Source organism: Macrosteles quadrilineatus, unplaced genomic scaffold (assembly GCF_028750875.1).
Source record: "Macrosteles quadrilineatus isolate MER2022 unplaced genomic scaffold, UCM_ALF_1.0 Scaffold_7__1_contigs__length_78375512, whole genome shotgun sequence".
Classification (NCBI taxonomy): domain Eukaryota; kingdom Metazoa; phylum Arthropoda; class Insecta; order Hemiptera; family Cicadellidae; genus Macrosteles; species Macrosteles quadrilineatus.
In genome coordinates this window covers 73,437,899-73,450,738 of record NW_026542600.1, presented here as the reverse complement: position 1 = coordinate 73,450,738, position 12,840 = coordinate 73,437,899, and the positions used below count along the sequence as shown (strand labels likewise).

The 12,840-nt window shown below is 33.4% G+C and overlaps 1 protein-coding gene across 6 annotated transcripts in view; it reads left to right on the top strand.

Annotated features, from left to right (window-relative positions):
• The first annotated feature begins 5,552 nt into the window (after nucleotides 1-5,552).
• The window catches only part of LOC128997868 (microtubule-associated protein tau-like), a 44,138-nt gene continuing 36,850 nt past the window's right edge, over nucleotides 5,553-12,840 (top strand). For all 6 annotated transcript variants that reach the window (XM_054423644.1, XM_054423645.1, XM_054423643.1 and 3 more), the window contains exons 1-2: nucleotides 5,553-6,807; nucleotides 12,688-12,731. In XM_054423644.1, coding sequence (XP_054279619.1) covers nucleotides 5,580-6,807; nucleotides 12,688-12,731 — 1,272 coding nt within the window. In that variant the 5' untranslated portion in view covers nucleotides 5,553-5,579. The remainder of the gene's footprint in view (nucleotides 6,808-12,687; nucleotides 12,732-12,840) is intronic.

The following is a 12,840-nucleotide window of genomic DNA, read 5'->3' as shown; positions in this document are numbered from 1 at the left end:
GGTGAAAAAAAAAAACATATTAAAAGTGGTGGTTTCAATGGCCGCTTGATTTAAATCCCCCATAGTTTTCAGTTGTCAATAAATAGAGTGATAAAAAGAAAATCGAGTGAAAAATCTGTTGATAGATTATTTTTACCCCAAAACATCAAAATATTCAAATAGGCAAACCATCTCAGTTCAAGGCAAACGAGTGTTTCCAATCAAACTTCGTAAACATTTAGAACAGGTTTTCATTTATGTCCGACAGGTCGGAAGTAGCTGTTATACAACTAGACAATAAACGAGTCTAACAGTTAGGTTAGTTGTTGAGTGAAACTATTAAACAAGCGGAAGCGAGAGGGAGAGTGTGAGGGCCAAAGACAGAAGTCGATAGAGGGCGGATTGGGAGGATTCAGCGAATGGTACAGCCAAGCCCAAACATAACCTCACCTTTCGTGCCGTTTGTTTTTATTCGAGCAAACGGGGCCAAATCATGTGACAGCCCGAGCTCTGGATATATTCTTCAAAGTGCATGTCACGTTTTGCACCGGCTGACAGACAGCGCTTCGGCTCAGACATCACACCACTCGACTCGATAAATAAGCTTTCCATCAACTTACTTCGACCTAGGTTCACTTCTATTGGCTTTGCATAAGGAAATATCAGCAGATTTTGCGTGTATGTCAAAATACTCATACTTTCAAGTCCTTTGCCATTGTTCTGTCTTTACCTAACGCAACGTAACCCAGTAAGGAAGAAATAACCAAAGAAGACTCGCTAGGCCGCAAAAAATGGCTGTACACTTCATGTTGACAAAACCCAAACTGTGGCTGTTGGCTACCCTAGACTTCCATTGGACTATAGCTTCTATTTGACGGGGAAAATAAATGCTGAGGTGGACATACATTTTTAAAGTACCTTTTTTAGCGAATTTCCATTATAGGGAATAAACTATTACCGTAGGTCTCATGGTAAGACCAAGACTCCGGACCGATTGACTTTTACGTTTTGAGGTCCTTGGAGCCCAAAAATAACCTATGTTCAAATTAATATACTGTTTGTGTGTGTCCGTTAGCGTGATAACTCGAGCAAAACTGATCCGGTTTTGATTAAATTTTGTACAAACGAGTAAACCTACGTTTATTCGAACGAGTTCGCGAGCCAGCAATATCGGACTATGGGAACCTGGTGTATGGGGGTTTTATCTGGTAAAAATTGATTTTTCCCATTTTCTTCCGTAAAAACACAACATTATTTCATAATTTCTTTCCAAAAACGTTGTAGGGCTTACAAAAATTATTTTATATATTGAAGCGTTGTTGTATGTCCAACGGTTACGAAGATCATAAATTGTAAATTTAAAATTCCCATGTTATTCTCATAAAGAATAAATAAACTGTTGTAGTTTGCTTGTTTATGGATATAGTTTAATAAAATTTGGCAATTTCGTTTATTTCATACTAATCCATCAACATAAAAAAACCCCACACACACACACACCTCCCTGTAGAAGGGAACCTAAGTACTCACTAAAATTAATGCTATTTAAATAGAAAATAAATCGGACAATTTTAAGGGAATATTTCAGTAGAAATAAAGCTAAGTAAATGGTAATTCGCTTAGTCTGCAGATTAGCTGCGGCGGGGGTATTTTTTTTATATATGAGGATTTAAATCCAAATATCAGTTTATACTTTCGTAAAATCCACCTACAAATAGTGAAGGTTACGTTTAAGTATTTAGCTAAAACATCCTATTCGGTACTGCAATAATGTTTAATGGCAATTAACATTATGTGTACGATATTTCAAATTACTTCTTAATGTTATGTAAAGAAGTTCTAGTGCTAGTAGCATAAATACAATCGTCTCATTCCTTTGAATTTGTATTACGTACCTCCAAAAGCAAGTGTCCTACTAATTACCGAAACCCCGCATTGTTCAAAAAGTTGTGTTTATGTTGCCTTCAAAATATAAATATGGGGAAAAAACTAATCTTATTTAATTAACTTAATCTTTAAAAATTAAAATTTTTCTTCCAAATATCATGCAGCACATTGGAGTAAATTCTGCCAAGTATTACTTTAATTACTTAGTAACATTAATAATCTTTAATTTAAGATCAATTGGCATACAAATATCTGAAGTGGATAGCACGCGACAATATGTCTGCGACAAAGTTTAAGTCGTTTCTGCACACTTGTTGCTATTGTAAAGCTACAATGTAACATTAAGCTTAAACATTGAGAGTCAAGTCAAAATCTTTTAAGTACTCTGATGCCCGATGTATTTTAATAATTACAGATTATAATGTTTGGTTGCAATTTAAAGCCTAACATAAGCATTTAATTTATCATGATAACTACTGGGCATTATTTAATTTAAATACTTGGAAAGGGAGTCTTTTTATTTTCATCCTAAGCCGATTGGTTATCGAGACATTTAAGTTTTAAACGCAACATGCCGAATCTCATGTTACTTTTTACTTTCTCCCCCTATACATATTATATGGGAGAAAAGCTAACTTACAAACTACATCTGTGGTCCAAAGTTGGTGAAATTTGGTATTTTGGTACTAATATAATACCATAATACCATAATAATATTATTATGGTGTATTCAGTAGTTTTTAATCAAAATTCTGTATGTTATGTTACCTTTAACTCTCAACAAAATAGTATAAACACCAATTCTGTAAAAACTATTGCAATTGCATTTTTGTGATTTCCCCCATAAAATATAATAGTTGCTCCCACCACTTGCACTTTATTATTGTTGTTGACAAGCTAATTGAAGAAAGCCAGCTGTCAGTTTGCGAGAATATTCGTGTTGGTTTGTTGATGCCGTTTATTTATAGAATGAATCAATTAATTGCTGGAGATGGTCTCCCCTTTTTATTGATGCATACCTTCACAACATGTTGAAAATATATTTTATTTTATATTCTTAAAATTGAACAAAAACTTATCATTGTAATGCTAGAAGCAGCAAACTGAGATACCAATTAAGCCAATTATTTCTGTTTGGCTTGGTTCTAAGTGTACAATTAATATTGTTATGCATTTGGCAAAATGAAACATAATAGATTGACAAGAGGCTTGCTTTGCATGCCCTCTGCTACGGAGTGTTTTTATTTAAGCTAATTCAGTAATTTGGTACTTTTTCAGGAAGTCGAATAACTATTTTTAGATATCATTTCGAAGGTTAATATACTTATAACTCTTCATTTAATGGCTGTTAAGGAAGTATATATTCGTAAATAAAATAATATTTCAGAAGTATAATATGTCACCAATTTGTAAAACGTAATATTATACAACGTATAATAACGTATGCATAACGTAATATTATACGTAAGAATACAAATAACGATAGACTTTACGTTCTTGTAATCACTATAAAATGTATCTTTTGTTTCCTGATATGAGAGGATAGCGCTGTTTAACTTATATAGACTCTTATCCATCTTAGATACTTGGGGCTCCCTGTCAACGCAAGGCACGCGATCCAAAAAACTTTTGTATCCTCTCCATTTTTCCTCCGTTCAGCACCAACATTCAGCTAAAGGTTTTACCGTGGCCTGGATTTAAAATTCGAGAAAAAATTGATCCAAGTAATAGCAATTTATAATACCAAGTTTTATTTGCGGATGTCATTGTAAGAAATTATAGCAACGCATCAAATGTACAAATATTTGTTATTCTTACAAACTTTTCTAATTGTTTTTCCGTAACGAGATCAATGTTTTGGTAAACGCATGTACTGGTTTTCTAATAACAATGATGAAATTATAGAATTTCAAGCGGTATTGTTCATGCAATACACAAGCAATTTCAATACTTTGGTAACGTATTCTATAAAATAGATGGAAAGCACGTAAAACGAGAATAATGCTCGTATACAACAAAATGTGTATGAAACAAGATGTGTATGATTTTTAAATGAGTTACGAACAACATTTAAGCTATACAGATACTATCACGGTCAACATTTATAGCTGTAATAATTGTATGCTGGAAATCATGGTACTTTTATATTATTCGGAGCCCACCCTTAATACAGTGCGCTGTGGCGGTTATGTTAGGTTGGATTATCATAAATATATTTGTAGAACCTTCCTCCTTTCGTTACGAATTGAACAATACAAGATGAGTCATACTTCTGCCGGCCAAATCCCCTCCAAGAAGGCCAAGGTCAATATTGGTCTCCGGTAAAAAAAATCCCTCTAAAAAAAGTGGCCTCCGTATAATACGAAAGTACCAAATTCTTTTTACTAAAAGTTGTATATCGACATTTTTAATCAGTTATAATGATTCATGGTAAAGTAGTTAATTGGAATTAATTGACTCAGTCGGCATACGAATATTGACTTTTGACTTTATGCAGTAAGACACAATTATGGGAAATAGTGTTTTTAAGTAATTACTAAACACAGGGGACTCAATTCATAGTATTGCACAAAATTATACATACGGAAAAGGTAAATGAATGAATAGGAAAGTTTATTGATCTTAGTCGTAGAAAAAAAAAACTGAACATCTAAACGTTATTGCCAAAAAGAATTGTTTTAACGATTTTGATCTATTTGCTAATATTATTTTATTTTTTTCAGGTGAGTGGCACAAACGAGTACCAAAGAGTTTCATCCTCCTCAGACTACCAAAGTGGCCCAGTTGAGTACCAGAGTACTCCTTCATCTGAGTATCAGCATCCAACCCAAGAGTATCACACAGGTCAACAAGAGTACCAAGAATATCAGAGTGCTACAGAGTATCAAGCATCACATCAGGAGTATCAGTCAATACAACCTGAGTACCACCCTCTCCCTCTCCAACCCCCACCACCCCCTCGATCACCTGCCTATGGGTCCCCGACAAGAGGTGTGCCTCTGAGGAGGTCTGAAAGTCGAACCTTTGTCCCCGCACCTCCTCAACAAAGACCAGGCTCGCCATTAAACTTTCAGCCTCAGAACTTTCAAAGGCCTCCTCCAAACAACTACAGACCCAGTGGTCCTCAGCCTCCTAATCAACCTCAACACTTCCGACCTCAACTACAAAGGAGAGCGGAGTCGCCCACACAAAATCAAGATTATCAAAGGGTCTACATTAATCAACCGGATAAGAAGCCTTTGAACTTCAACCCGGTCCCTAGAGATTCTCAAGCCCTCCCATCTCAGCCACAGTCCCCTAAAACCCCTCAGCCTCCTCCTATACCGAGACAAGCTCCTCCTCAAAATATCGTGAGGAGACCGAACCCTTGGGTCTTGCTCAAGCAGAAACTACCTGCTGACGTTAGACAGCAATTTGTACCAATAAGACGGCCTCAGTTTGAAGGCAGGCCGATGCAGCCCTCAGATCAAAATGTCATGCAAAGACCTCCAGGAGATGGGCAGACAGTCAACACAGGATTGGGTAGAGGGAGCCCTAATCCTGGTATGCAAAGTCCCAACCCAGGAATGCAAAGCCCTCCAAATATGATGTATAATGGAAGGCCACCCTCTGGAAACAATCCCCAAAAATTTGGGACACCTATGCAAAGACCGATGCCACAAGAAGGGAGGGAAAGCCCTTCACCTCTTCCTCCACAAGGAGTACAGAGAGTGATGAGTGGTGGTGATAGGAGACAGCCTTTTGACATGCAGAGAAATGATTCCGTAAGAAGTATGGAACCCAGAGGTATGAATCCTCAGTCAGGTATGTTCTCCCCCAATCCTCCTCGTCCGATGGGAGAAAGAGGCAGAGAGACTCCACCGGGTCCTCCACGAACTCCTAAAGATGATGATGACGATGTAGTTTACAGTTCTGTAAATGATCCGCGAATGAACAGAGTTCATACACCTACGATGAGACCCCCCAGTGGTCCTAGGCCGGGCTTGCCCCCTGATTTGAATAGTTCTCCCAGACCACTTTCTCGAACAGAGAGTAGACAAAGCTTTGAGGTTAGGGGTCCCTCAGGACTAGACAACAGAGGAGAACCGAAACTTATTCCTAGAGAGAGTCCTCTCGCCAGGCCTTTGAGCTCAGACATGGTAAAAACACCATTTCAGTACAGGCCCGACAGCCAAAGTACTCCACCACTCTCTCCCAAGCCCGACTTTCAAAGTCCAAGGCCACAGAGTATTTCTCCACAGGACAGTTTGGATCGGCAAAGAATTGAAAGCAGAAGCATAACTCCAAACAACTCACCAATGACACCAAAGCCGACACCAGATTTAAGACAAGCCTCTAGAAGTGATGATTCTAAATCAGATTCTGGTAAGTTAACTCCATCTAATGGGGAGGACAACAGAACATCTCCTGCGCCCCCAGCGGATCAGACAAACAAAACAGGACCCTCCGGTGTTGGCCCAGAGAAACCACCATCTGTGCTGAGTGGTTCTGTTTCACCTATCCCTAAATCCAATGATCCTTCTCGCATAACAACTCCCCTTCCGGTTGGGAAAGATAACCAGCAAAGCGATCAATTGAATTCAAAAAGTCCAGATATTTCACAGAACAGTACTCCTATATCAGTAAAAGGGAATGAATCAACTGCAGGGACCCCATTACCTGAAAAAGACAGTGGGTCTCATTCACGTGAGGATACACCAAGCAAAACCCCTGATATTAGTGAGAATTTCGATCATTCAAATAAAACTGAGAGACCAAAATCATTAAAGAGATCCCCATCTTTGAAACAAGATCTTGGTAATAACTCTGACAACGAAGGGAGGAAGACTCCTTTGGTAAGGACACCTTCACGGACGTCCTCTGCAGGAAAAGGAAATGATCCCAGGTCCCCTTTACAGAGGAAACCAAGTGGGAAAAGACCAAAAACTCCCAAAACTCCAGGTAAAGTGTATCCAGGTAATGTAGAAACAACTAGTCAATTCGCTACTAACTGCTCGGACAGTAGTCGAGTAAAATTTAACCAGGTTTAAGCAAATGTATCGCATTTGTTTAAGGATATTTTTTGAAAGTCTATTAATTTTCTAGCGGAAAGAGTTTCTCCAGATAATTTTATCAACATCTGAAATATAGGTAAACTATCGGGAATCTTTTCGTGTTTTATTTTATTTGGAGATGCTTCTAATGGGAATAGCGTGTAAACATGTAAAATAAAAGAACATGGATTATATGATACATACCACTAAGTTAAAATCAGGTACATATTCGTTTAATTGATTGCCAATGTCTCCATTATTTTAAATCAGTTACTTTAAATACAAATTTCTTACATAACCTTACAAAAATGTGTTACTATTTCCATAAGTTAAGAAATTCCTCTTTGGTCAAAATTTGAGTTTCTACTATCATAATGACATTTAAAAATAACTCGTCTAGGAGATCAATAATTGAGTAGGCCAGACTAAGTATTTCAACACACTTCTACAAAAAATATTTACTATCTCAAAAATCAATAATATTCTCTAATTATAAATTAATAGTTATAATTATAACAAAATGTGGTGGGACGCATCTATGGTGAACATGTAAAGAAGGTAAAAGCTATATTTGAAAATAATATTAATAACGATTTGACACCTTTCATCGGGCTATTCAAACTAGTTTTTTTCAACCCATTTTAGCTGGAGAGGTTATTAATAAACATGTTTTTTTTCCTTTAAACTAAACAAACTATGAAATTAAAATCTGCGAATAGTGTGAATAGTCTGGAAACAACTTTACCCTGCATTTTTGTATATTTCCCCCGTGGTAAAACCAAGGCCCAAGAGTGTAAAAGATCCGGTAAGACATCTTCAAGTTTGGATATTTTAATGTAAACATTTTTATCAATAACAATCCTGGACGAATTGTGACTAGTTATACTGTATATCCAAACTTAAAAACAGTAAATAAAGTTCTTAAAACTATCATACAAATCAGTTATTTAAAAAAATATAACTTTGTTGTGATATGTAGTTGAATTGAAATCCATCAATCCAATTTAACTATCGTTCCAAATACTCAACAATCGATAACTAAGATCGAAGTTGTAAAAAATAACATACACAGTTTAAAAGACCCATAGTTTTTTTATGATACGGAAAAATCTACAGTAGTGAATTTATTTTTCCTTTCTAGATCGCTTAAAGAATTCTGATGTATAGTGTGATACAATTACTAAATTAAAATTTTATATCAAATCTCTGACATACCTGTTACAAAACGGTGGGGGTAGTTTGTTGCATATTGTTTACCTACGTACTCTGGCGATTTTAGGAATGAAATTTTATATTACCAAAATACGCTTTTATAACCTAGAAAGTTATAGTATAAAAAAATAAAAACTAGGACAGTGACAACTCAATTCAGTTGTAGACTTCCAGTATATTCTAAAAACACATCACAACGATTTGTAGAGAAAACAAAATAGCTCATACATAACGTGTGATTTATTGTTCCTTGTACATATGCATTGTTAATAATACATGTAAAGATTACCTACGTATACCTTTTAGATCCAAACACTGTTTGAAATTACAAGGTTAACGAAATTACTTTTTACTTTAAAACAAAAGCACATAGGAGTAAAATAGCTATCTTTTATTAATATTCTTGTTTACAAATACCATGAACCTTACAGTCTTTTTCCGAGTCATAAAATTTCAACTTTACAATCAAAAAGTTAAAATTCGTAATTTGATTTAGATAGATAAGTTGATCAAACAGTTTTAAAATATTCAGTGGTTGTTTGCGTCAAACACAGCCTCATGAAACAGTAATTTATGCGATGGTGCAGGAATAAAAATAAAATTCGTGTATCTAGGTGAACATGAATTTGATAAGGTAATCTATAAAGAAAAATTTTGTGTTGGGAATAAAGTCCTTAAGTATTGAAACAATTTATGAACACAGTGATTTATTTTCAGTTTTTATGACTTACCGAATTCGAAAATACCCTTTTACTCTACTTTTTATATCTACAATGAAATACATTCTGAATACCCTTTTAGAAAACAATGTATTCCAAGTACAATATCAACATCAGCAACTGTGCAATATGTTGAGAATCTATTTTTGTTCCCCATCATTTAAATGCAGTCAGGTATTCCAGAGACTATGTGAAATGTGAGTTAGTTGACCCAGAGTTTGGTTGGATCCACAACATTTAAGTATCTTGTATAGGAGAGGAATGTTCATTGCATGTCGGACTATTGATTTTCTATCAGAGACAAATGCTTCGCTATCTGGTACCTTGCTCCACAGATATATATCCTAAACGGAATAAAACAAATGAATCGAAAACACTTGATAAATGTGCATTTGATTGATTATCAGATTACGTCTAATCAAACAACACCATCATTTTATCAAATCAAACTTTGCTTATTAGATGATAAGATATACTATAACACATAAACTCATGTTCTCGATAAGTGGTGGCTTTTTGTATCTTAGATTAAAGTAATACATTTTATAGAAATCAACATGAGTTACCTTAACTAAAATAAACAGGGCGAATCCCCTGAAAGTCGACTTCACTATTGATTTCAACCAACCGTTGGTCCCACAATAATGAAATGGAATTTTTTTCTCACAAACCCGGTCCCAAAAGATATTTTTTTGAATATTTCAATATTTTTCGAATACAGAATGTACCAAAACTAAAGGTTCACTATTTCAAATCTCACAACTAATTTTAATTGTCTAGTACAAACATATCATACTATACATGATTTTAAAAACATTGTAAATAATTATTTTGGTGGAGTCTGAACTTTTTATAAGTTTAAAAATACCGGCTCTTGATCAATATTTAATGTGCATTAACATATACTTACATTTAAGATTTTAAGACTCCTCTTGGAAGGTAGCACATAATTGACAATGATGATTTTGATCAGTAACTTTGTACCAAGTTTAGTTGGTCTATTTGTATTAGTTTTTGAACTGTTTAACTGTCACGGGACTTTTATCTAGAATATATAATTAATCTTACATTTTATTGCCTAACGCTACACGAGTACATGTATGCTTATTTACTAATGGGTGTTTAGTGTCAAATTTTCTAGCCAATCGTATTGTATTTATAACTTAACTTCTAAATCTTCTATCCTAATAACATTCACTGTTAGATTGAACTGCAAATTTTTACAATAAACATGTCTTTTTAAACCTAGATTGACAAACTATTTCGTCAAATTTAACCAATGTATGGTTAAGTTACCGAATATTCAATTTGTGAATAATTTGGAAGTGATAGTAATAAATTACAACAGTTAACAACATCTTACAGTTTAGTATATTTATAAAATAAAAATATTTTCTACGTTTGGTGGTTATCTAATATCATAATCTACGATAATTATATTGTTTTACAGATTTAAAAAAGTACAGATTTGTTGACAATTTTCAAAATTTCATGAATGAAGGAACACAACAACTTTTTGTATCTAATTATAAATTAATATTTTCTAAACATCAATGAGTGCCAACATTTGGAACAGAAAGTTATATACTCAACAGCAGTTTTATATAAAAATGGTATAACATAATCATCTTATGTTTTCATAGGGAAGTTGTCTCCAAAAGATAGTTCAGTAATATCTTTCACTGTTGTAGCATGTTAACTTCTGCTATAGTTTTGAAACTTTAAATGTTATGTATCTCTAGCATGACATGTCATGATTCTGTCACATATATATCAAGTAGGAGCAGCTGGGTTATATACCTAATATATGTTGACGGTTTGGACTTTCCAGAGTACAGTGCTATCGTGATTTGCTGTTAATATTTTTAGTATAATAGTCTGGATTAATAGGGTAAGTGTTCGACTGTTGACTTTATGCCTTTGAGTATCAGGCCATAAATCTGTAAAGAAATTAAAATAAATCAAGTGCAGAAACAAATTGTAAATGTTGTTACAATTCGTTTACCGTAAAAGTTTGAGACTTTTATAACAAGAGTTCAGAATAAGTAACACTTTTATTGTTTATGAAAGTTTTTATTCACAAACTATGAATTCATTATATTTAAATCATAAGGTAGAATGGGCCCTACCTTAAGCACTTAAGAGCTTTCAGCTTTCGTTTTTTTTATTATTCATATTCTTGAAAAAATTTCAATCATGAAAAAACGATACAAGAAACTGATAACTTTATTAGTCAGGATTTTTTTACAACACCCATGTAGCATTTCAACTATATCAAAGCAATTTCAAAACAGTGTTAAACTTTTTTTAAATTGAATCAATACAAGTAATATTTGGATTTTTTTCGGTATCGAAACAGTTTTAAACTTGAAAACAGTTTAAACTTCTTTCAAAACAATTTGTAACTTGTTTCAAAACATTGAATTATATTAACTATGCATTAAAAATACAATAAAAATTAAAAAGTGAAAAATTTAATAAAATTAACATAATTCCGGTCGGAATTTGAGCCCACTTACCCACTACACCACGGCCACTTCATATTTATTGGTGTAACGAAAGCCATAACGAATACGATAAGCTGTATTAGGTGTCGTAATTAAACTTGGACAAGATTTCTCTCCGACATTCTGTCATTTGAAGAATGCAATTTATAACGTCAAATTACGTGACATTGATATTTGTGGCTGTTTGATAGCAAAGGTACAGTTAATTAATAATTAGTTTAATATTCTCCTTATTTACACTTGGTACCATTTGAAAATTAGCCGTCACTTTTAAGATTTTGTTGTATTTAAAACTGTACAAAATAGGTGTATGAGTAGTAAATATCGGATTTTTTTGTCACCTGGATCCAGATCTGGGTACTTGATTTTAAAGAACCTACATTTTTTGATTCAATAGAAGAGTTTAAGTTTATGTTAAAATTAAGGAATAACATTTTTATTAACTACACATTTTTAAAACTAATTATTTTAAAATATATATTTTTGCTATATAGGTATAAATATATAAATTACACACAAATTAATCAAATTGTATTTATCGTAATATAAGTATTAAATAGTGAACATTTTCAAACATTTTTCCCTCAAAAGGGGTATAATGCCAATTTGCACTGTTTTTTACTTTAAATATTTAAATTTTCTCCATAGTATAAATTTTTTGTCACTTTTAATACAATTGCATTCTCATTCACAAATAACTTGTAAAATTAATTAATTAAAACAAATATAATCAGAAGTGTTACAGTTAATTGGGTATATATTTAAAAGTTAGGTCTGGCATCCAGATCTGAATTGAGTCCAGATTAGGAATCCCAGATTGAAAAACTAGTCAATCAACTTTTGACTGATTGTAATTAATTGTACTGTAGTAATATTGTATAAAAATTGTTTCAAACACACATCAAACCAGTTTTTACAAGTTTTGTGACTGGTTTTAAAATTGTATCAAAATTGTTTAAACCTGCATCAAAACAATTTTAAACTTGTTTACAGCTTATATCAAAACAGTTTCAATACCAAACTTATATTAAACATGTTTTAAAATTGTTTAATACCAGTTCAAACACTTTTCATGCTACTTGGTATACAAGAAACATTAGTAGAGTGTGAGCTTGTGATCTTTGATCGAGCCAAGATTTTGTAAATTTTTTGCTCAGCTAAAGTTTAGCACCTCTAATAAAGACTAAAATCATTTTATGGTGAGGAAATAAATGTCCAGATCCTCATAAAACTTTGATCTTAACAATTGTGTTTGGAAACTTTTCTACTTGTTAACTACACTATGTATTTCCTTGTATTGATTTGTTGTCTGAAACTATGTTATTATGTTTACGTTATTATTTTTTTCAGATGGTGATCATGACAGCGGTGTTGATGAGAGTACGCAGAGAAAAGTAAGTAACTTTATGTTTCAGCAACAGCAACTGATTAAAATAAAACTAACATTTTACGTAATTTGAAACAAAGATAAGATTGAATCATTTTTTACTAAAAAATATTCTT